This window comes from Citrus sinensis, chromosome 3, assembly GCF_022201045.2.
Source record: "Citrus sinensis cultivar Valencia sweet orange chromosome 3, DVS_A1.0, whole genome shotgun sequence".
Classification (NCBI taxonomy): domain Eukaryota; kingdom Viridiplantae; phylum Streptophyta; class Magnoliopsida; order Sapindales; family Rutaceae; genus Citrus; species Citrus sinensis.
In genome coordinates this window covers 10,206,422-10,232,901 of record NC_068558.1, presented here as the reverse complement: position 1 = coordinate 10,232,901, position 26,480 = coordinate 10,206,422, and the positions used below count along the sequence as shown (strand labels likewise).

The following is a 26,480-nucleotide window of genomic DNA, read 5'->3' as shown; positions in this document are numbered from 1 at the left end:
TCATGTGCCACAGCTTGGTTTTATCATTACTCACAGTGGTTGTAATTCCAGGCAAAAGACAAAACCCTACTAGAGCATAAAGGCCATTCCTTCTAACTTTTTTCATGATCGTAGTACCATTTTTCATCACATGAATCTCACCATTTTCAAGTCTAATACTACAACCAATTTGATCAAATATGCCTAATGATATAAGGTTTCTTTTAAGTTTTGGTACATATCTTACTTGATCTAAGTTTCTGATTTCACCATCAAACATTTTTATATCAACGGTTCCAATTCCAGCAACTTTACAAGCTAAGTCATTTCCCAACAACACTTTTAAATGTCTTAAAGAAATGCTTATTTGGGCACATATGGAAAGAGCATCCAGAGCCAAGTATCCACTCACCAATTTGGTGTTTTTCTGTTGCTACTAAAACATCAGCACCCTCTGAGTCTCCTTCATCCTCTGATACAATGGCAGTCTTCCCATTTGATTCATTTTGAAGCTTCTCAAGCTTTTTCTTCTCAAAACAATCCTTTACATAATGCCCTTCTTTCTGACAAAAGTAGTATTTCCTCTTCTTTTTCTTTTTTTTTTCTATTTTATCTTTCTGGTTGGCATTTTTCTTTTATTTGTTGTTCTTTTTCTCTGCCTTTGACTTGACTGTTAATCCTTCCCCGTAGCTTTGATCTTTCCCATTAGATCTCTTCTTCGAATCCTTTGATTCCAAAGCACTTTTGACATCCTTTAACGTGAGAGTCTGCCTTCCATATAAAAGAGTGTCAACAAAATGCTCAACTGAATCAGGCAGGGAGCTTTGCAAAATTAGTGCCCTATCTTCATCTTCCAAATCAATGTTCACATTTTCAAGATCCAAGATCAGCTTATTGAATTCATCCAGATGATCCTTTATAGCTACTCCATCTTTCATGTAGAAAGTGTACAGTCTCCTCTTTTTAAATAATCTCTTAGCTAGTGACTTTTCATATATAGGTCTTCAAGCTTTGACCATAATCCTGATGTAGTCCTCTCTTTTGCAACCTTTCTCAGCACTTCATCAGAGATGTAGGATGATGGTGCTATGAGCCTTGTTATTAATGGTTTTTAGATCTCCTCCTAATCTTGAGGAACCCTCTGCATGTTCTTTCTTGCCCTTTGGATTTTCATCTTCATCATCAAGAGCACTGTCGAGCCCTTGCTGGATGAGAATTGCTCTCATTTTAAGACTCCAAAGGTAGAAGTCATTATCACCATTAAACTTTTCGAGATCAAATCTGGTAGTCGTCATTTAGATTAAGAACAGCCCTAAGAATTGATCTGATACCAGTTTGTTAATGCTTAATCTACAAATCCAACCACCTTGAACCAATTAACGCAATTGGATCAACCCAGAACAGCCAAGAACTAGAATTAGAAACAAAAATAACCCCAGCAAGATTCAACAAGAACCAAGAAGTAAGCAAAGACAAGAAGAACACAGAGAAAAAATTTATGTGGTTCGGTACCAAGGTACCTACATCCACGACTGAAAAACCAGCATGCTTTATTAATGGAGATGATTACACAAAGAATATATGGAGTGCAGAGATTAAATCTCTTGTTTACAGAATTTACTATCTCTCACTCTATCTCTCTTAAAATCACACGCTAACCTTGCCACAAACTAGCCCTTATATATGCATGCCTTTGTTTCTAGAATCAGCCACTAATAATAACGACTTTTAACTAATAGTAGGCCCACATCTCCAGCTCAGCTTGCCAAGATATCGCGTTCTCTAATTAGGGTGAGTACTAGAGACAAGTTTGGGAGATTTGTGTTCTTGAACTGTTGAGTGTGACGAGAGTTTAATCATTTCAATTTTCAGCATATTAGAGATGACGAAGTTTCAAGTTTGATCAATAAAATTCGCCATTCGTGTTTCAATAAAGGAGGCCCTCTTAATTTAATGGAGATGCTACTATTTGTTTCCAACAATATAGTTTCCCGCTGCGTTATTGGGAGGAAAGCTGATGAAGAAGAAGAAAATATTGGAAAAAGCAATAAGTATGGTGAGTTATTAAGAAGGCTAGAAGAGCAGCTTGCAGCCTTTTGTATAGGGGATATGTTTTCATCTTTATGATGGTTAGATGATCTATCGGGACTCATTGGTCGTCTAAACGCAACTGCTAGAGCATTAGACGCTTTGCTTGATCAGGTGATTGAAGAGCATATTAACAAGGTATTATCAGAAAGTGATGATGTTGATGACCAATCTGATAAAAAAGACTTCGTGGATATACTCCTCCATCTTTGGAAGAATAGCATGCTTGGGGCAGAGCTTTCTCAGGACAATCTTGAAGCAATTATCTTGGTCTGTCTCTTCCCTTTAACTAGGTAGTCTCAATTATTAGCTCGCCCTAGATTTTTTACATCTTTTGCACACATCACGCGAGCCAAAGCGCACACTTGCGTATATACATATACATATGCATCAGACTAAATATTTCTTCATGTTTCGCATTCTTAGGACATGTTTCTAGGAGGAACTGATACTACAGAAACAACACTAGAGTGGGCAATGGCAGAGCTAGTAAAAAATCCAACTAGTATGAAAACAGTTCAGGAAGAGATTAGAAGTGTGGCAAAAGGGAAATTAAATATAGACATGAAGGATATTGAGAAGATGGACAGTTTGAAATGTGTCCTCAAAGAAACTCTAAGGTTACATCCACCAGCTCCTCTTTTGGTTCCGCGAGAAATAGCACAGTGTGTCAAACGGAGAGGTTACGACATTCCTGCAAAAACTCGAGTGATCTGCATGGGCAATTCAAAGGGATCCTCGAAGTTGGGACAAGCCAGAAGAGTTCTTTCCAGACAGGTCTTTGAATAACTTCCAGACATGTTTTTGAATAACCCGGTAGATTGCCAAGGCCAAGACTTCCAATTCATCCCATTTGGTGCTGGAAGACGAGGCTGCCCTGGGATGTCGTTTGGGTTAGCTGCAGTTGAGTATGTCATCGCCAACCTTTTGCACTGCTTTGATTGGAAATTGCCTCTTGGTGAAGTTGAAGAGAATTTAGGCATGACTGAAGTTAATGGGCTAACGGTTCATAAGAAATTACCCCTTTATCTTGTGCCAGCACTTGATGTTTCTAGAAAAATGTCCATTGTAGTTATGTTCTGATCATGACCATCCTCTTTTAATTTCCCTCTTGTGAAAAATTGTCCCACTGTTGTTAATTTTCTTCTTTGTTCATGGATACCTCGAAGAGCATGGTTTCATCAATTTTGTCCCGTCTGTATTATATGGGTCCACTTTTTTATCTTTTTCTGTAAATTCCATCAATCGATTAAGGTTTAGATAATTACAAAAAGTTAACAATTACCAAGGTGCCAGTTATCGTGATTGCAAAATGTTACACGCATCGAGTTGATGGGAGAATTAATTACAACTAGTCAAGAATTAATAATTATAAAGCTACTATTTTGGGGAAAAAAATTATATGACTGACATGTTGACGGCAACGGCAAATAGGTATAATAATAATACCAATGCTGTTGGTGGGAGACTATTTGTCAAATTTTTTTTAATTTTTAATTTATATTCCTATGGCTTGAAAGCCACTCTATGTTGATCATTCGTTTATTTTCTAATTCTTATTTTAAATTAATGAATTCACAAGATTTCTTGGTACACAAGAAATTTAATGAAAAAAATTAAAATTTAACTTAATAGTCGAAATGTCATTCTATTTACGAAATTAAGAAATAACCATACCGTAGATACAAATATTTCTCCCTGTCCTACTCTGGCATTACTTGCTTACTCTCTCTAAAATTGAAGCCGGAACCCTATAATAAAATTTAAAAAAATAAAAAAGGAATCATGCTTCCAAACGGGCTTTGGATTTTCAAGTAATTTTCAAGCTCAAAAGTCAATGCATTGATTTATTACGAGGTTTTATTTTGAATTATTAGTAAATACTTGAATTTGTATTTGAGTGGGGTTTTTGATGCTTTGATCACTTGGTATTGAAATTAAATATCTTTTGAATGAAAGATATTTAATATTCTTGAAAAAATCTAGCTATTAATTAAGAAATAAGATTGTTTGCTTACAATTGCTTGAACACTGAAGCTTGAAAGCAAGTACGAGCTGGCTGCCAATCCACTAGAACACTTCCTTCAGAAAGATTGGGAGGAATTCATCTATGGATTGGGCTTGATTGGGATGAATTCTGATTAGGGAAGCCGGTACGCACTGGGGACAGCTAAGAACGTGTAGCTCTATGTTGATCATGTTGAATTTTTCAATCTAGCATTGTTGGATCCTTAAGTCAATGTTGGGTTTATATGTCAATAATTATGTGTTACGGACTGTCATATAAGGTTATGTCTAATTAAAAGTGATTTATTAAAGTTTTTGGTATTATGAGTTTTAATATATCTAATAGGGTGTGGGCCTTTAATGTTTAGAAAACTAATTGTATTCTAATTATATGATGGGTAGAATTAGGAATACCTAGTTTCAACAGAAAAAAGTTGTCTCTATAAGTGGCTATGGTTTCCGGTCACACGTATCTTTCTATTCTCTATTAACATTCCATCATCAGAGAGAGAGAGAGAGAGAGAGAGAGAGTAGTGAGAAACTTAAAGGATTCTTTAGAAGAACATGTAGATATGAAAGGCCAACCACAAAATCTTATAGAGCAATTCAGTGTTATGAATTTAGGTAAGCTTCCGCCTAATTCGTTATTGATTCTGGGTGATACAACATGAATATTCCCGGAATATACGTTATAGTTTTCACCAAAGGTTTTCTCCTTCAAACAAGTGGTATCATAGCCCCTTCATGTTGAAACATTGAGAATCAAATTTGTTTTGATTAATGATTAAAACTTTGGTGCTCTCTAATTAATAATACCAGAATTATTAATATTATTAATTTTGAGAACAAAATTAAGGAAATTCAATATTTAAAAAAATTCCAAATTCGGTTTCATAGTTTCAATTTATTTAGAAATTAAAGCTGGTGGCAGTAACAGCCACCATCAGCATTCAGGAAAGCAATTTGAAGCTACGGCCACGACCACTGCATCTAGAACCAAACAAAAAAAAGCAATCAAGAAATAAGGAGCCTTAAAAAAAAAGGATGGCTTGGCCATGCTGGCAGCCATGCCGCGGCACATAGGTTAAGAGTGGCGGCCACAGCCGCTATATGAGGAAGAAGAAGCAGCGGGCTGGCGCGTAAAAGATGGAGAAAAGAAAAAGATGTATTAGGGTCTCTTGGTTAATATCTTTAAGGTCCCTAAGATATTATAAATTTCCTTTTGGGCACAATGGTTAAGGAAATTTTCATTTAAGTCCTAAACTTGTTTCGGCTTAAAGAAATTTAATTTTGGGCTCAATATTTTGGGCTTGATAGATTAAAATTAAGGGTTAGTTCATATTAGCGCATTAAAATGTAAAATTAAGATTTGGTCCATTAAAAAAAAAGTTGGCTTGATTTGTGGGCTGGTTCAGGATCTGGTTCAGGTTAACCTGAACCGATCAATGATCAATGTTGATGTTGACCAAGCTTTGACCCCTTTTTTTGGGTAAATTTTTTGTGCAATTTTAAATATGTTTATATATTTTTTGAGATAAATTAATTGAATCAACATGTCGCCAAAGTAACCTCTCTTGTGGAAATTAATTTATTTTGGAATAGAAAAGATTCTATATATATAATTTCTATAAATATCAATCGGCCCAAAGGAAGATTCATATTTAATAGAATTATATGTGCATTTGTGGTAATAAACACGTGATGATTATTCAGTTTTACATGTGAACAATAAATCGGCTCAAAGGAAGATTTATTGTTTGACATGTTCTTATTATTAGTGTTTGATTACTACACCAAGATATCACTTACAAGTTAATATTTTGTTCAATGATGAAATACTAATAGAGTGTCTGGTATCTTGAGATGGGGTTTACCTTTATTTTAACTTAATTTTGCTTTAAGACTAATATGAGCTAGTGTTTGTTTATTTGTTGTTTTCTGATTCAATTATGCCTGTTGTTAATATTACTGCCAACATCAATTCTATTCTTATGCTAAATGGCTCTAACTTCAAATCATGGCAAGAGAACATCTTAATAGTTCTCCTAGTCATGGATCTTAACCTTGCGTTAAGTGTTGATATTCCCCCACCTCTTACGGATAAAGGTACCTTTGATTACAAGAGGGATATAGAAAGGTATGAGAGATCAAATAGCATGTGTATCATTATTATGAAGAAGGTCATTCCAGAAGCACTTAGAGATTTAAAGTCTGAAAAGGTAGTTATTGCTAAACAGTTCCTTACAGAGATTGAACAAAGGTTTGTCAAGAACGAAAAGGCTGAAATTGGTACGCTCTTGACAAGTCCAATTTCAATAAGGTATAAGGGCAAGGACAAGGGTAGAAAAGGAACAAGAATAAGAAAGCTGCAGATACAACACCTCAAAAGAAACAACAAAAGAAATCGGATGATCCAGAAGCCACCAATTGTCTCTTTTGCGAAGCTGAAGGAATGGTTTGGTTTGTTATGAGGTTAATTTAACTACGGTACCTAGACACACGTAGTGGATTGATTCTAGTGCAACCGCTCACATCAATGTGTCTATGTAGGATTGCATGAATTGCGGAAAGCCCAATGATGGTGAAAGATACATCTATGTGGGTGATGGTAAGACTGTTGAAGTTGAAGCAATTAGAAAATTTATATTATTATTAAAGATCAAATTTTATTTGGATCTTGATAAAACATTTATTGTTCTGTCTTTTAGACGGAACTTGATGTCTATTTCCGCTTTGGACAAAAATAGTTATTCTTGTTCATTTGGAAATGGAAAATTTAGTTTGTCTCATGATTCAAAACCGGTTGGTTCTGGTTCTTTGTCAAGTAATGATAATCTTTATATGCTTGATACAATTGTTTCATTTAATGAATCCCTGCAATTAAGTACACGAGATTTAAAGAGAAAATTAACCAATGAGAATTATGTTGCATTATGGAATAGGAGATATGCAACAACACTAGAGTGGACGATGGCAGAGCTAGTGAAAAATCCAACTAGCATGAAAAGAACTAGAGAAGAGGTTACAAGTGTGGCCAAAAGGAAGTTTGTTGATACTAAAATTTGGATTAACTATGTGCTTACGAACGCGGAGACCGGTCTTAAAGTTCTCTATGAGTTAATGGGGGTTGACTCTTGAATTGGAATACTTTAATTTGTAAAACAAGAAAATCGTAAGGGCACGGCACGAAAAACGCTCTTGATCCTTAAGTCAAAAAGAGATGAGAGCTTCTAGTTTTTTTTTTTTTTTTGTAATACTTATCTCCAAATATAATGCCTTACCTTATAACCAGGATTTTTTTTTTTTTTTTGGGCTCACCTACTTTCCCGTGCCTTACTTCCTCTTAAATTTTGGTCTCATGCCTTTGCCCCACCATTTACTTAGTTAACCGTATGCCTACTACCACATTAGCTTTGTCCTCTTCTTATGAAAATTTTTTTGGCTCTTCACCAAATTACTCAAAACTTAAAGAGTATTTGGTTGTTTATGTTACCCTTGGCTTAGACCATATTCCTCTTACAAGCTTGACATTCATTCCAAACCTGTGTGTTTCTCGGGTACTTTCTCACTCAAAGTGCTTATTTATGTTTTGACCCTTCCATGTCAAAAATTTTTGTGTCCCGTCATGTCAATTTTGTCGAGTCAATGTTTTCTTTTGTTCCTCTTTCCAATAAATCCCCATGTCCACAAGCAAACAGAATTGATACATGTATCCCTCCAATTATTACTGTCCCCAGTCAAGTACTGCCACTCTCCCCCCATCTGATAAGCCAACGTCCCAGCTGCCCTTGTGTGACGATCCTCCAACTATCATCATCTCCACGGAATCTGCACCTACACTTGTATCTCAACAGCCACTGTCATCAACTCTCTCACTTCGACTGACTCGGCTGTTGAAAAGTCAAATTTGGTGATTTGTTTATTCAAATTGGTTGAAAAAAGAAAGGTAAGCCTCATGCATGCATTTGTCAATTTTGAAGAATTTAATTGCAGATTTAATTGACAATTTGACAAAGGGTTTGGTACAACAGTGCAACCATTTTGGCTATAAATAGAGATGCATTCTTTACTTGGAAATCATCTAAAAAACTTGAGAGCATCCCAAAATTGAGAGCAACAATTCAAGTAAAGAATTGAGAGAGTGAGCAATTGGAGAGTGTTTGTGATTGAGAGGTTTTTCCTTTCAAGTATGTGAGAGTATTGTGTGTATTTAGGTTTTGGGAAGTAAGATTTCTTTACTCAAATTTTATACTCCAATAATTGTTAGTTGTATAATTATTTTCTCTTGCTCCCGTAGACGTAGGCATATTGCCGAACCACGTTAAATTTTGTGTTATTTATTTTTCTGCGATCATTTGGTGCGCTTGATTCCACATTCTAAGCACAACATCTGCACCTATGAGTTTACCTCTACAGAGACCTATATCTCAACCCCGCCAAACTTCTATAGAAATACCTCTATAGAAATAACTTTCGTCCTTCTTCGAATCCCACCTTACTGGTAAGAGCAATAAATTTGGTGAGTTATCAAGAACGCTGGAAGAGCAGCTTGCTACCTTTTGTATAGGCCAAGACTTCCAATTTATCCCCTTTGGTACTGGAAGAAGAGGATGTCCAGGGATGTCATTTGCGTTAGCTACAGTTGAGTATGTGATGGCCAACCTTTTGTACTGGTTTGATTGGGATTTGCCTCTTGGTGAAGTTGAGGAGAATTTGGACATGTCTGAAGTTAATGGGCTAGTGGTTCATAAGAAATTACCTCTTCATCTTGTGCCAACACTCTACTCCCCTTACTCTTAATCTTTATATGTCTAGAAAAATATCCATTGTACTTATGTTCTAATCATGATTATCCTCTTTTAATTTCCCTCTTGTGAAAAATTGTCCCAGCGTTGTCAATTTTCTTCCATGTTCGTGGATTCCTTGAGGAGCATGGTTTTATCTATTTTGTTCCCTGTCCGTAGTATATGGGTTCTCTGATTAATCGTTTTCTATAAATTCTGTCAATCAATTAAGTTTATAGAAATACAAAAAGTTAACAATTACCAACGGTGCTAGTAGTCGTGGTTGCAAAATGTTACGTCCATCGAGTTGATGGGAGATTAAATACAACTAATCAAGAATCAATAATCATGAAGCTAATATTATGAAAAAAAAATTTAGATTATTGACATATTGACAGCACGGCAAATATGTACAATAACAACAGCAATCGTGTTGATGGGATATTATTTGTCAAAATTATTTTTAATTCTTATTTTTTATTCCTGCGGCTTGAAAGCGACTCTATGTTGATCACTCATTTATTTTCTAATTCGTATTTTATAGTTATAGATTTTTAATTAGAACTACGACCATTTCGCATTGGAAAGTAAAGAAAGCAAAAGTTAGTTTACAAAGTAAGGTGGGTCTATAATAATAAACCCATGAGGAGGAAGCTCAAGCACGCAAGACCAAACACAATTGAGTAGCCTCATCTAAGAATCTCGTAATTTGGTTGTCGTACTAAAAGGATAGAATCAATCTCCTCCTTCAATTAAGATGATTCACATGATTGTGCTTGACTTTAGGAGTAATCTCTGCAATTCCATAGACTAAGGAATCCTCTGTAACTTTCCTTTTTCAGCTTCGTAAACTTGTGTACAGCTTCATGAACTTGTATATATAATTACTTGGCTTTACAGTAATAAATCATCCTTTTCACAATCTCTATCTCTGACTTTATACATACATTTAGGAGTTCAAATACCAGGTATTTAACTATTTTTTTTAATTAACCACTGATCACTCACCTGAATTTTTACTCAGTAATCTGCATAGCTCACAGTAAGGTAATGCTTGTTTAGAAAATATATTAAAATAGAAGTCCTGTGCATAGAATATTTCAAAATGCTGCAAGTTTCATAAAACACATGTAGATCAACATATTATTCTATTATAAGAGATTTTATGTAACCATTGAACTAATTAACATTCACAAATTAATTGCTTTACATGTGAGCTAGATTAATTTGAACTACAGACCTCTTCTTCCATAAGAGATTTTATGCATTCAACTAACAGTCAAACACCCACAAAAATTAATTGAGGATGAAATGAGATAGCCTACAAGCTACGGCAACAAATTGCCTAGATATTTACTGACCAAATCGAATTCTACGAGTACTAATTTCTATTATCCTGATGGCATTAAATTAAACCATATACACCAAATTACAGAACAAACATAACAAAAATAAATCATCTCCTACCTAAATTGTTTCCCAAATGTCACTTTTTGCCTTATATATTGAAATTAATTTCTCAAGAAACACATGATCACAAATTTTTTACTTGCAGATTGATTCCATCTTCCATAATGAAGCTACAAAAGTTGAATATTTTATAGTGGCCCACATGCCATATTATTAAATTAGTAATAATTTAGAATTTAAATTATGTGTTAAAATCTTATTGGTTAATTTAGAAAAAAAAAACCAATTGTCCACTTTGATAGAAAGTGGGAATTAGAATTTTATTAAAATTGGTCTTCTCTCCACCCAATATAAAAAGGGTATAAGGTTAATTTTTTCTCCATCAGAAAGTGAGTTAGTCTAAAGGGATTAAGAGAGAGAAATCAATTTTGCTCATCTTTAATTTTTTACAGTGGGATTTGATCAAAAAAATTTGCTATGGATCAAGGTATGTCTTCTCTCAATTATTGATGATGTGAAAATCATATTATTCTATGATCTTAAGGATTAAAGTTTATACAAATTAGGGTATATTTACTTTATGGGAATTGTAAAAAATTCGAACAATAAATAGGTGAACGAACATACTCAGAAAAAAGTAAAAAATTAAAGAAATTAGTCAGCATGAGAGCAAGTAGTATCTTAAGCTCAACAATGGCCAAATTTTGTATTAGACACACTCGACGACCAAATCCAACTGGGATGTCTTAGAATTTAATTCTAAGTGCTATGGTTGCCCGTGTAGGTGGAGTATGGTGGATCTCTATGTTGAGAATCATGGCTGCTGTAAAGGATAAGGTGAACTAGGCTTATAGTCAAGGTAGAGTTACTACCATTCAAGTAGGTGGAGATTTTTTGAATGAATTGCAGCAAAAGTTGAAAAACAGTTGAAAAAAAGAACTAACAAATTTACACGCATTTTACTTGAAGTTTTAATTTCTTTGGAACTTTGCATGGGCGTCAAATAATGGCATATGAATGAATGCATGAAAGTCAAGAAATCTTTTATGTGCATGGACTTTCATCGATTTCGTATGATACTTAAATTGCGGAAGTGGGCGCGTTGACGTCAGTCTAATCATTCCATGTCATCCTCTACGAGGGATTAATTCCGTAATTAAAAAGCTTGATAGAGTTGAGAATTCAACGTGCAAACCCCAATTGAAGCTTAATTTGGGGAATCCCAACCTGAAATGGCTCTGGTATCAGTCCTGGTGAAGCAACTGCTGCAGCCTTTTATGGGCATATCAGAAATTTACAACCCTCCCCTGTCCACCTTTCTTCTTCTTCTTATCCCCTTGCTCACACTTGTGCAGTTGCTGAAAATCACCAGACGTAGTAGTAACCATCTCAACTTACCTCCATCCCCACCAAAGCTTCCCATTCTCGGCAACCTTCACCAGCTTCTGGGAACCCTCCCTCATCGCTCTCTCAAAGCTCTTTCCGAGCGGTACGGCCCTTTGATGTTCGTTTACTTTGGCAATTCTCCTACCCTTGTGGTTTCATCGGCTGAGTTGGCTGGTGAAATGTTTAAAACTCATGACATTGTGATCTCGAACCGGCCCAAAACCACACCTGCTAACATCCTCATTTATGAATGCCAAGATATCTCGTTCTCTGATTACGGCGAGTACTGGAGACAAGTTCGGAAGATTTGTATTCTTCAACTCTTGAGTGTGAGAAGAGTGCAATCATTTCAGCATGTTAGAAATGATGAAGTTTCAAGTTTGATCACTAAAATTCGCCTCTCATGTCTTCATAAAGGAGGTCCTGTTATTAGCTTAATAGCTTTAGTATGTTCATCAGTCCATGCAACAAGGTTGTTCTTTAATCTGTCATGTAAAGGTTTCGACATTCCGTTGATATTAGGACAGAAATCAAGAACATAATTTAGACTACCTAAGAATCTCTGCAATTGTGTTTTGTCAAGGATTTTATTAGGAAATTTATCAGCAAAGGCAAGAGATCTTTCAATAGGCATAATGGTTCCCTTGGAAATGTAATGACCTAGGAACCTGATCTTTGTTTGAAACAAATAGACTTTAAAACTAGAAATTGTCAGACCAGCCTTTCTAGTGGCAAGGTAGAAAGTTTTTAAATGTTTGAAATGTTGATCAATTGTTTGGGAGAAGATCAACACATCATCAATATAAACAATGCAGAATTCAGAAAAAGGATTATAAATATCATTCATAATTCTTTGGAATTCTGAAAGTGCGTTCTTTAAACCAAATGGCATTACAGTCCATTCGTATTGTCCAAAAGGAACAGTAAATGCAGTTTTATAATGGTCTTTTAGATGGATTTGAATTTGCCAAAAACCCGATTTCATATCAAATTTTGAAAATACAAAAGCAGAATGTAGTTTTTGGAGTAAGCCTTTTTTATTAGGTATGGGATACCTAATCCATTTTAAAGCTTTATTAAGAGGTTTGTAATTTATTACAAGTCTGGGTGTTCCTCTTTCTATTTCAGAATTTTTGTTAACATAGAAAGCGGCACAAGACCATGGAGACCTGGATTTTACAATGAGTCCTTTTGATTATAAGTCTTTTATTTCTTCTTTACAATTTTGTTCCAATTCCATATTCATTTGGATTGGATGGGCTTTGGTAGGTATTTGTCTTTCATCAAAAGAGTTTTCATAAGGCAAATCTACTAAATGTTGCCTTCTATTCCAAAAAGCATAGGGTAGATCAGCACATATCTCTTTTTCAATGAGATCTTTAAAATCAGAGATTTTTCTTTTTATAAATTCATTTTGTAATTGATTTTTGATTCTCTGTAAACTCAAATCCTTTTTTAAACAAATCAGGTCATTTTGTTTTGACTTGAGGAGTACATTGATTTGATTCTGGTAAACAGAACAAGCATTAAGTATATTCAAATTTCTTGTTTTAGGTTTCTCAATGAAAGGGAAAACAAGTTTTTTAGTTTTTACTTTAAAGGATATACTATCGTAGTTGAAAGTATAAGAAGTAATGAGATTGATAAAAGGAGTTCCTAATTGGAACCCTATTGCATGGACTAATGAACATACTAAGCCCACTATGTTCCTTCTGAGTCTGAGAAGAGGTTTCCTCATTTTCTTTGTTTTTGTACAAACTTTTTCCTTCCTTGGGTTTGGATGTGCAATTTTCAATACCACACCGTAGACACCCAACTAGTCTTACAAAGAACCTTCAAAGTCAAATGGTGGTCTAAATTTGACGAACAGTCAAAATTGTCTGAAGCCACGGTCCAATCCTGGCTTTCCACAAGAGGCCTCATTGCCCCAAGTAAAGACGTAGCCAAAGCCCAAAGCACTTTCCTTGCCCAGAGAGCAAAAGCCCAATCCCTGCTGGCCAGTGCCAAAACCGAGGATGAATATTTCAAAGTAATGTAGCAACTTCTTGCCACAAGATCAGAGACTTCTGCTGCAAGTTCTTCATCAAGCTCCTCAGGAGAAGCTGAACCGTTTATCTCCCTCGGAGATGAAAATGAAGATGACTGCTTCGGAATTTTCTCCCCCTTAAAGCATTAAAGCTCAAAAAAAAAACGTAACAATTATCCTTATTTTCTATAATTTGCACTTATGTAAATTATTATAATTATTTTTTGTTAAGTTGTATTTTCTTTTATTTTCTTTGGGTGGTCCCTTGGACATAAGTGAGAGCGCACATGTCTCTTCACCCATTTTTTTTTTGTTTTCTTTCAAAGTTGTAAAGCAGAATGATGCTGTCCCCCACATGTCTTGACGATCCCGCTCCACCAACCACGCATGTGAAACTACAGCAAAAGCAAATAAAGCTGAAGATGCCTTCAATCATGTTGTCTTCCATGACACTTCCCTTGTTGGCTTTTTCTGGTAAAGCTACAGTTTCGCTACAGTTGAAGCTACAGACTCGCCACAGTTCAAGCTTCAATTGTTTTAAATTCAAAGCTATATAGCATTTAGGGTCAAAGTTTTGTTTACAATTTTCACATTCTCTCTCTCTCTCTTCGGGAAATCAGGATCAAGACATCAAGGAAACTCATTTCTGTCTTGTAATTTTCCCTTTCTACAAATCTGTAAACAATTTTCATTGTAAAGCTCTCGGATCCAAGCAATCTAAGTAAGCATCTCTCATCTAATTTAATTAAAGTTTAAAGTCTCAAATGTATGTTTTAAATTCCGTTTAAATTTCTGTAATTTAAAGTTCATATAAATTGCTACGTTCCTTTAAGGCAAAGAGACCGGTCTCTACCCTTAGTTGTATCTTTTCTTCTCCCTCCATCTAATCAGAATATTATTTTTGGGATCCAGATCTAGTATTATCTATGAGCCTTTAGATCTGTTGCTAGGTTTGTTTTAAAATTACTTAATTAAAACATTTTAAAATTAAATTGGTATATCGGCTGGAAAATAGAACGTGCGTGATATTGATCTGTTCTAAGTCAGATCTGGTCACAAAGGCAGATTAAGTTCTGCATCGATCTGGTAACAACGCCACGTACTGATTTATTTCCAAGTTATAAATTGCAAATTAAAATTTCTTATATAAATTTGTCTTAATTCACATCCATCCTTCGATCCTATTTCCTACTGGTATTAGAGTCAAGGGTAGGATAGTGTAATATAGGTCAGAGACTTTATGTTTAAAGACTTGTGTTTTAGTTGAAATTTTGTTTGTGTGGTGAGTGTTACCTCTGTGTGCCTTGGTAGCTTTTGGTCGTAAGTCCCGATTTGGTTGAAGGGCAGTAAAGCCAATTCTTAGTCTTGGATTGTAGCCATACCGACAAGACTAAAACTAGGATATAGGTTTTGACCCATGGATTCTCTGCTCTGTAGAGCATCGTCCTTTTCTAGCTCTTCTTCTGGAAGAATTAGTGATTCAAAGAATGTTGTGAATTCGGAAGAATTTGTAATTGAAGACTTTAATAAAGCAATTGATAATTGGGAATTACCAAAAGTTAATAAAGAAATTATCTATAAAACAAAAAAAACTTAATTTTTTAAAGAATGATTATGTTATAAAAACTGAAGAAAGAGACATAACCCTTTCAAAGCCTTTTGAAACAATCCATTTGTTTTCATAACAATCTTTAAAGAAATTAAAAGATAAAAACTTTAATTATGTTCACATCGGCCTAATACAAATCGGCATAAAATCCCTTACTAAAGAAGGCCTTAATACTTCTATTTTTGCTGTCTTGAGAGATGGGTGATTCATCTCTTTTGATGATTCTTTACTAAGTAGTATAGAATCAAGTATTTGTAAAGGTCCCATTTCATTCAATTGTTACCCAAACATAACAATTTCTCTAAAAGACAAGAATATTCTAAAAAGCATGATTTTACAAATCAAGACCCATAATTATCACATGATTGAGGGATCTGTTCCTGTTGCCTTAATCTATAAAATTTCTTATAAAGCCATGATTTTTGTGTTTAGCACGCAACATAAATTTCAGTCAAAAAGAGATGAGACTCTTCTCTTACAGACTGACATGTCTAAAGCCAACACCGTTATTCCAAAACCAATCCAATGGAAAGATGTCAATCTTCCAGACGAATGGATTCTTGAAGGAGTCACTGCTCCAGTTATTCCAAAACAACTTGAGCCAAATACGGAGTTGCAAAATGTGACTCGGTATTCAGATGGTAAAGTCAAATTATCCTTTAGGAGATATACATCATCCAGATTCTCCGACAAAGACTCAAGCACAAATATTCCTACTTTAGAAAGGAAATTTTCAAAAATTCCTTCTGTTATAAATCTCCCTTTTCAACAAGTACAAAGTCAACCTAAATTTTCCACTTCGGATATACCTAGTTCTTCCATACATTCTGTCGATTATACAACTAGTATCCCACATCCTATTTACACTAGCCGACAACATGAACAAAGACAAGAAGAAAAAGAACCTTCTCCTCCAACTTCTCTTATATTTTCTGCCGTCACAGAAAATGTCATTAATGTTATAGAAAAAGAATTTGAATTAGATAAAACTCTTCTTCACAATTATTTTTATTCTAATTCCAATAAAGAAAAAAGACTTTGGTTTTTCAAACATTTCTTAAACCAAAGAAAAGAAATCCAACAAGTTTATTACGAATTTATAAATTTGCATAAAATTCATATATTGTTTTTTGATTGGTTTGAGATGTATGCTTCGGACAACAACATTTCATATCCGTTTAAAGCATCAAATCCCATTACTATCAGAAAGAAAGTCACGGAGTGGAACTTTTCTGGTAGTGGTAGAATCATAGAATCTGAGCATCCACCTCTTAGGAGTCTAACCATTAAACATGGTGAGCCTCCTGTTGAGATTAAAGCCTCACTTTATAAAATCCACAAAGATCCAGAAACAAATTTAGATAGCATTATCCAACAGAATAATTTCTGTAATGCTAATCTAAATACAATAGGAAAACAGTTGACTAGGATAGAAAATCAATTCCAGAAGTCAACCATAGTTGTCTCTCCTGTTACATCAAAATCGGATTCTGACAAAAAGCTTAAAGAGCCTATTTTCAAACCTTTTCAGGTTTCGAAAACTAGTCAAAAGCTTGTTCAAGAGTCAAAATTAGATTTTGCTAAAGCCATTAAAAAACAACTAGATAGAATAAAAGCTTCTTCTTCCTCATCTAGTAAAATCAAAATAGCCCCTGATAGTGCCCAATCTAGCAAGATTGGTGTACTTGAACAGGACAATGTTTCTATAGCCTCTTCTGATATAGAAGCATTTAAAGAAGAACATGTTTTTAAAGCCAACAAAATCCATTGGGAATTAGCCCTACCTACTGTCAAGTCTCCACCTGACCTGGCCATAGACAACAGACCTGCTGCATTAAACCAATCCCGCTTTAATGCATCCTCTGTCTATGAGTGGAATATTGATGGTATGTCAGAATATAACATCATAGGATTGTTGCAACAGATGACCATGGCAGCCAATGCCTATAAAACTCAGTCGGGAACTTCTGACAAAGCCATTGCAGAAATTCTCATTGTTGGTTTTACTGGTCAACTTAAAGGTTGGTGGGATCATCTTCTCACCAAACAACAACAATTATATATCCTTGATTCTATTCAAACAGATGAGAATAGAGCCCCCATTCTCGATAAGTTCAATAATCCAATTCAGGATGCTGTTGCTACCCTAATTCTGACTATATCCCTTCATTTCATAGGTAATCCTTCACACCTAAGAGATAAGAATGCTGAGTTACTACATAACTTGAGATGTAGGAAACTTAGTGAATTCCAAAGTTACAAAACCACATTCTTTACCAGACTTTTCCTTAGGGATGATGCAAATCATATAACCTGGAAGGAGAAATTCCTTGCAGGTCTACCAACCCTCCTAGGAGAAAAGGTTAGGAATTCTATAAAAGCCTTGTATGACAACCGTATTCCTTATGATGAGCTCACCTACGGTGAACTTGTCAGTTTTGTTAACAAGGAAGGTTTAAAGATTTGTCAAGATTTGAAACTTCAGAAACGTCTAAAATGGGAGCTTAGGAAATCTAAGCAAGAATTAGGCAGTTTCTGCAAGCAATTCAATTATGATCCCTTTAAAGCCTCTACTTCTAAAGATTATAATGGTAAGTGTTTTTCAAAACCTTACAAACAATATTACAAGTCCAAAAGCCATAGAAAATCTTTCCAAGAGTCTAGAGAACCTTCTTATAAGAAACCCTCAAGGCCTTATAAAAAGCCTAACCTCTCTAAAAGAAAGGACTTTAGACCCAAACAAAAAACCCCTTTTAACTACAAAGAAGCCACATACTACAAGTGTGAAAAGAAAAGCCATACTGTAAAATTTTGTAGAATGAATAGAAAGCTCCATGAGCTTAGCCTTGATGAAGAAACTCTTTCTAAAGTCGCCTCTCTGCTTGTAGAGTCTTCAGACTCTGAGTCTTCTATGACGGGAGATAATGAACCTCTACAGGTTGATGAGTTATTTGACTCAAAGACATCTGTATCCAGTGAGAGTGATTCTGATACAGAATCTTATTTAAAGAAGATTAATGTCTTGACTAAAGAACAAGAGACTTTTCTTGAATTGGTTAAACATATTTCTGATCCAAATCTCCAAAAGGAATACCTTGATAAACTCTTAAAAACCCTAGAACTTAATGAAACAGAAACTTCCAAAGCCCCACTAATTAAAACGAACACTTATGATCTTACTGAGATTTTGGACAAAAAGAAAACAAAGAGAACTATAACTCCTAATATCCAAGATCTTCAAAAGGAGATAAAAGAAATCAAACTTGAGATAAAAGAACTAAAAGAAAAACAAAAAAACGATTCTGAAACCATTCAACTCCTCCTACAAAAACAACTTGAAGATAATTCAGAAAAAGAAGTTGAATCTGATGGTGAAAATGAACAAAACGTTGAAAACATTGAATCTATACCCAATGATTTTCTGTTTGTTTTAAAACAACACCACAAGAAAATACTTGATTAAAATTACTTTGATACTTTCTAAAGACTTTGAAATTGACACCATTGCCCTTTTTGATACTGGTGCCGATTTAAATTGTATAAAAAAAGATATTGTTCCTAAAAGATTTCATGAAAAAACAAATGAAAGACTCTCTGCCGCCAATAATTCAAAATTGAAGGTAAAATCTAAAGTTGATGCCTCAGTGCATAATAATGAATTTGAATTTAGGACTTCCTTTCTCTTAACAAATGATATCCATCACACTGTTATATTAGGAACTCCTTTTATCAATCTCATTACTCCTTATACTGTCAACTACGATAGTATATCCTTTAAAGCAAAAACCAAAAAACTTGTTTTCTCTTTCATTGAGAAACCTAAAACAAGAAATTTGAATATAGTTAAAGCTTGTTCTGTTTACCAGAACCAAATCAATGTACTCCTCAAGTCAAAACAAAATGACCTGATTTGTTTAAAAAAGGATTTGAGTTTACAGAGAATCGAAAACCAATTACAAAATGAATTTATAAAAAGAAAAATCTCTGATTTTAAAGATCTCATTAAAAAAGAGATATGGGCGGATCTACCCTCTGCTTTTTAGAATAGAAGGCAACATTTAGTAGATTTGCCTTATAAAAACTGGCAACATTTAGTAGATTTGCCTTATGAAAACTCTTTTGATGAAAGACAAATACTTATCAAAGCCTGTCCAATCCAAATGAATATGGAATTGGAACAACATTGTAAAGAAGAAATAAAAGACTTAGAATCAAAAGGACTCATTGTAAAATCTAGGTCTCTATGGCATTGTGCCGCTTTCTATGTTAACAAAAATTCTGAAATAGAAAGAGGAACACCCAGACTTGTAATAAATTACAAACCTCTCAATAAAGCATTAAAATGGATTAAGTATCCCATACCTAATAAAAAAGACTTACTCCAAAAACGATATTCTGCTTTTGTATTTTCAAAATTTGATATGAAATCGGGTTTTTGGCAAATTCAAATCCATCCAAAAGACCGTTATAAAACTACATTTACTGTTCCTTTTGGACAATACGAATGGACTGTAATGCCATTTGGTTTAAAGAACGCACCTTCAGAATTCCAAAGAATTATGAATGATATTTATAATCCTTTTTCTGAATTCTACATTGTTTATATTGATGATGTGTTGATCTTCTCCCAAACAATTGATCAACATTTCAAACATTTAAAAACTTTCTACCTTGCCACTAGAAAGGCTGGTCTGGCAATTTCTAGTTCTAAAGTCTCTTTATTTCAAACAAAGATCAGGTTCCTAGGTCATTACATTTCCAAGGGAACCATTATGCCTATTGAAAGATCGCTTGCCTTTGCTGATAAATTTCCTGATAAAATCCTTAACAAAACACAATTGCAGAGATTCTTAGGTAGTCTAAATTATGTTTTTGATTTCTGTCCTAATATCAACAGAATGTCGAAACCTTTGCATGACAGATTAAAGAAGAACCCTGTTGCATGGACTGATGAACATACTAAAGCTATTAAGCTAATAAAAAATTCTGTTAAAAATATTCCATATTTATTTCTTGTAAACCCTGCATTACCTAAAATTGTTGAAACAGATGCATCAAATTTGGGTTATAGAGGTATACTAAAGCAATCCGAGAATAATAAAGAACAAATAGTACAGTATGTTTCTGCTCATTGGAATGAATGTCAAAGAAATTACTCTACTATTAAGAAGGAAATTCTTTCTATTGTTTTATGCATCTCTAAGTTTCAAAGTGATTTGTTAAATCAAAAATTTTTACTTAGGATTGATTGCAAAGCTGCAAAACATGTTTTGGAAAAAGATGTTCAAAATATTGCATCAAAACATATTTTTGCACGATGGCAAGTCATCTTAAATGTTTTTTATTTTGCAATTGAATTTATTAAAGGTGATACAAATTCAATCCCTTACTTTCTAACCAGGGAATTTCTTCAAAACAGATAATGTCACCCAAGAAAAAAAACAAAAGCAAAGCTGTTCTTAAAGACACTGAGTCAAAAGCAACCTCAAAAGAACCCCAATCAACTCCCTCTAAAGAAAAATTACTTTCTTCTGTCATGCCCATCAAATCTTAGATTGAAATGGTTGAAGAACAAGAAGCCCAATACAAAGCCATTACCTCTGAAGATCAGGTAAAAGAATGGATGAATTCCATTACAAAGTCTCCAGAGCTTATGCTCACTTTACAAAATATTTCTCAAACTAAAACCCTTTCTCAAGTTCCTGAGAAAGAAAAACTTGTTTCTAAAGAAATTTCAAAACCTTCTTCCTCTAAAGAAATCGTTTCATGTGAAAGCTCTTCCTCACAAATTATTGTTTCTCAATCAAAGCTTTCACAAAAATCATCGGATTGGTTTAATAAAGCCTATCAACAAAATATTTTATCTATGGAGGATGGGTTTTATCATTCTGATCCATTTCAAGCAATTTCAAAGATTTTTCCGAAAGGCTGGTTTTTTAAACCATGGGATTTATCCAAACCCCAGTCTTTCTACCAAAGTATACTTGAGTTCACTGAGTTCGTAAAATTTAAACATTTCTTCCTTAGAGAAGCTCATTCTGAGCTTATTGTTTAATAATGTATGATGATTCCATGAATTATTGGAATATTAAATTTAACATGAGTATCCAAGTAGGTGGACTATAGTGATTCTCAATGTTGAGAATCATGGCTACTGTGAAGGATAAGGCGAACTGATTTATTGTCAGGGTGGAGTTACTACTATTCAAATCAAAGTGGAGAATTTTTGAATGAAAGTGACTTGAATAGTTTAATATTCATTTGTAGTAAAAGTTGAAAAAATGAACTAACAAATTTGCATGCATTCCATGTAAGTTTTAGTTTATTTTGAAATTTGCATGGGCATTAGATATTGACATGAATTTTTTTACTTTTATAGCATGCGAATAAACAAATGAATGCCAATAACTCTTTACATGCATAAACTTTCATGCATTCTTTCACATGCTATAAAAGTCAAAACATGCATGCTAACATTTAGTGCCCATGCAAACTTCCAAAGAAACTAAAACTTTCAGTAGAATGCATGCAAATTTCTTAGTTCGTTTCAACTTTTTTTAACATATAGTGCAAATAAATGTTAAACTATTCAAGTCACTTTTATTCAGCGGCACGTATAAATGTGGGTGCTTGCTAGCAACTGTTATTCCTAATTTGTCTAGCATAGCTACCAACAATTTTCCAATTTTCTTAAGCATTAAAAATAATATTAACAGGAATATCCACTAAAAAATGCAAAATCATTGGAAGCTTACCAAGATGACCCTACTTTGATGCCACATGAAATGAATCATATCCATTCCCAGCTGCAATAGACGCAGTTTCAAGGTTCATATGTTGAAGCATCTCTTCAACCATCAAAGCGCGCCAGTTTGCCACTTTCTGCAACCACATAAAGGGGAGTCTCGACTTCTTGATTTTGTTTCGACAACAATTCCTTAGCTTCACTAGAATCACAATCCTGCAAAATCTCTGTAACTCTACTTAAATTCCCAGTTCAACCTGGCAAGTGTAGCTGCAAGTGACTTCTTTTTCCTGGTGAATCCTAATTCTTCTTCCTCTGACCACCACCTATAAAACTCAGTTGTCTCTCCGTCACTATGCAAAAACTCTTCTGTTTCTCCATAAAACTGCAAAAACTCATGTTTTTCCATCACAAGTACTCAGCTGTTTATCAATACTCACACCATGAAAACTCTGTTGTTTCTCTATCACTCCACAAGCACTAGGCAGTTTATTAATGCTCACACCAAGAAAACTCTGTTGTTCTTCTGTAACTCTTTGAATACTAGGTTGTTTTTCAAAGGTGACACTGCAAATACTTTGTTGTTTCTCCATTGTCCGTGTCCTAAAACTACTTTGTTTCTCCATTATCATGGACAGAACTAGACTTAATACCCAAAACTAGCTACAAATATCACTTACACTCAGCATCCAAATCATTGATATGCCAAAAATTGAAACCTCAAACCTTGAATTTCAAAAACCCAGAAATCATTTCTTTTCCCCCACGATCTGTTGAAAATTGATTAAAAAAAAAAGAGTTGAAAAGTCAAATTGGAACACATCATTTGAATTCAAATTGGGGGTGGCCGAGAACTTTGACAAGCAATTGGAAGTGGCCAAAACTATTGAAACGGTGGCTATTGAATGTTGAAAAATTGGCTTGATTTTAGGCAAAATTTTGCCTATAAAAGGAAGCTCTCGTTTGAGAGCTTGGCATCCCAAATCCCAGAGAAGCGATCCAAGTTTTGGTGAGAAATTGAGAGAGAGAAATGTTCTTAAGCATGTAGTTATATTGTATGAGTATTTGACTCCTCAATATGGGTATTATGGATTTGCTTTGTTAAAAGATATTTCTTAAGATTATGTATTTGAGGATTGGGTGAGAGAAAATTATTTCTCAGAGTGTGGTTGTAATAATTTTCCACATAATGAATATTTTTTCTCTGGTTATCTTTTGACAACGGCCATGGTTTTTCTTCGGATTTAGAGTTTTCCACGTAAATATTGTGTTGTGTTATTGGTGTATTCTCCATTTAATTTTTTCTTTTAATTTGTTGCTTGATAAATTGCTTGGAGTGATCTTGGGAGGAAGCTCAATTTCCTAATAGTGGTATCAGAGTCATTGATTGAAGTTTTGGTGTCAGGGTACTGTTCACGTATATGGTATTGTTCATATGTATAGTACTATTTACGTGAAGCTGTGGAGCCAATCCAAATAGTCCGTGGTGAAGAGTATAGGGTCATCTGTAAAGCAAATATGTCAACAACTTGTGTTTTTCAATCTTGGTGGAGTTGTTGAAAAATTAATGGGAGAATGATTTTTGTTGGCTTATGGAGAATTCAAGTCAAAGGCATGTCCAATCTGGTATGCACAAGGATTTGATGGTGTGGACAATTTTGGCACCCCAAGGAAATTGTCAAGAAGGTAGACAATTTTGGCACCTCAAGGTTTGGCAAATTGCTCCCGAATCAATAAAGGAGATATTGATATTCTCGCAAACGGTGAGTTTCTTTTTATAAGAGACTAGTTTAGTTCTTTTGGCATGTAGATCTCCAAGTTGCCATGAAAGAGAACATGTTATTATCAGCGGGGTCCACAAGTTTGCACGCGAGCATTGGCTTGGTATAAATGCAAGATGTGTGGTGGAAAAGTTATGTCATGGCTGAAGAATTCTTAGGGAAACCAAGCATGAGAATTGCACCATAATTTTCAGCGGATATGTTCGACATGTGTCGAGAAAAACTTTAGAACGGTTGATTATAAGTGGTATGCTCTTTATGGTGGAGTAAGATAATTCTCTATGTTGAGAATTATGATTGTTGGTGAAGACAGTGTTTTGTAGCAGTGGCTATGAATTTTTTTTTTAATTAAGGTGGAGATTGTTGAAAATTGATTAAAAAAAAAAAGAGAGTTGAAAAGTCAAATTGCAACACATCATTGGAATTCAAATTGGAGGTGGCCGAGAACTTTGACAAGCAATTGGAAGTGCCCAAAATTATTGAAATAGTGGCTATTGAATGTTGAAAAATTGGCTTGATTTTAGGCAAAATTTTGCCTAAAAAAGGAAGCTCTCATTTGAGAGCTTGGCATCCCAAATTCCAGAGAAGCGATCCAAGTTTTGGTGAGAAATTGAGAGAGAAAAATGTTCTTAAGCATGTAGTTATATTGTATGAGTATTTGACTCCTCAATATGGATATTACAGATTTGCTTTGTTAAAAGATATTTCTCAAGATTATGTATTTGAGGATTGGGTGAGAGAAAATTATTTCTCATAGTGTGGTTGTAATAATTTTCCACATAGTGAATTTTTTTCTCTGGTTGTCTTTTGACAACGACCGTGATTTTTTTTTCGGATTTAAAGTTTTCCACGTAAATCTTGTATTGTGTGATTAGTGTATTATCTATTTAATTTTTTCTTTTAATTTGTTACTTGACAAATTGCTTGAAGTGATCTTGGAAGGAAACTCAATTTCCTAACACGATCATCCACAAAGCTTCACACAAATTGATATCAAAATAAAATAATTAACTTTCTTGCAATCACAACTATGATTCCCTATAATTACAATTTCAAGTCTCTAATTCAAGAGCCAAATTTTACCCATTTCAGCAAAGATCAGAACTATTGCTCTACACATTCAATCAGCAAACATATCAAAAACACTACTCACATAGCAATATATATCAACAACGATTCAGGCTCAAAATCAAACCAAAAAAAAATAGAGCCTTGGAAATGGGTACCTTGCTTTTTGAGCTAAAACTCAAGTCTTTGTGGTTACTGGGAAAAAAAATTGAAAATAAACGAAGCCAGATCAGCAATCCACTAAATTGAAGAACCCAGAAACAGATTTGTAAATTTCAAAAGATCATGACCTCAATCAAATCCTCAGTTCTTTTGGCCGCTGCGGCGTACCTTAGAGTGAAGACAACTGACATATAACAAGCACTTTAGAATTTAAACCGCTACCAGACTACCGGTTGCTTGTGACGTTATTTTTATTTTATAATTTTCAACAATTAAGAGGCTTTATCTTTTTTATTTTATTTATTTTTATATTCATTTTAGGCCACTAAGTTGCATTATCTGAAACTTGCTGAAAATAGATCCTCTCTTTTATTATTTTATTTATTTTTTCAGGTAAAATTTGGTCTCTTTGTATATTAGAGTAAAATTTGTGTGGTGATGTGGTCGGCCGTTGGCGTCGGCCTACTCATCAGGAGGATAAATCTGTGGTGTAATTATGGTACCGTGCCACAGTTGCACCCAACCGTTGAATTTCTACTTATTTAAGTGAACCCCACTCATTTGAGTGGATCCAACGGTTGGTACAACTGTGACACGGTACCACAATTGCACTGTAGCCTGACCTTCATCAGGGACCGCTATTTGGTAAGTTTATTAATTTTTTGAAAATGCCCAAGTGTCTAGAAGCGAGAGATGACACATGGTAATGTCGTTTCTCTCCCCACTAGCTCGTGCCCTTCTAGATAAAAAAATTAATAAATTAATAAAAAAAAATAACAATAATATAATCAAGAGAAAACTACCTCAGATCTTAATAATCTTTTTAATTACTAATTTTTCCCTCTATCTTAGTATTTATTTGTACAAGGCAAGAAAATTTTCTGAAAGAGAAACACATTTGTTCCTTATTACCACTTCCGAAGGAGAGAATAAGCTCATGTCATGAATAATGTGAAGCCACAAAACCAATTTAACCAGAGAGTTTATATGAATAATAGCAAGCACAAGAAAAGAAAAAAGAACACAGAGATCGGAAAATTTTCTGAAAGAGACACACATTTACTCCTTGTTACCACTTCTGAAAAAGAGAATTCATATCTATATATTCATATCCCGTAGCCCACATTTATTTTATAATCTTATCATGCTTTTGCATTCCCATTACCCAAAACCAAAAACTGCAAAATATATGGAGATCAGATCTCAAGTAATCCACAATTCCAGCCAACGCCTCAAAAAACACGCAATTCCATAATGGGAAACTATGTACGAGTGCGTGAATGAGTGACCGTGTCGTCGGCGGCGGTCGTGTCGTCGTCGGCAGCGGTACTATTCGAGAGAGCCGTTCCAGAGAGGGAAGAAAATGGCGAAGACAGAGTGGGTGAGGATAAGCTGATAAGAGTAAGGGATTTTGTCTTCAATGTCGTCTCAATTC

At 34.5% G+C, this 26,480-nt stretch overlaps 1 protein-coding gene and 1 pseudogene across 1 annotated transcript; both read left to right on the top strand.

Annotated features, from left to right (window-relative positions):
- Nucleotides 1-1,932: 1,932 nt before the first annotated feature.
- On the top strand, nt 1,933-9,040 carry LOC127900551 (cytochrome P450 71A1-like; annotated as a pseudogene).
- Nucleotides 9,041-10,661: 1,621 nt separating this feature from the next.
- On the top strand, nt 10,662-12,205 carry LOC127901406 (phenylacetaldehyde oxime monooxygenase CYP71AN24-like). Its single transcript, XM_052438634.1, has 2 exons — nt 10,662-10,755; nt 11,053-12,205. The coding sequence occupies exon 2, from the start codon at nt 11,501-11,503 to the stop codon at nt 12,194-12,196; it is 696 nt and encodes a 231-aa protein (XP_052294594.1). The 5' UTR covers nt 10,662-10,755; nt 11,053-11,500; the 3' UTR covers nt 12,197-12,205.
- Nucleotides 12,206-26,480: the final 14,275 nt, after the last annotated feature.

Coding starts and splice junctions, on each gene's coding strand:
- LOC127901406 (XM_052438634.1), top strand. CDS start 11,501: ATGGCTCTGGTATCAGTCCTGGTGAAGCAACTGCTGCAGCCTTTTATG.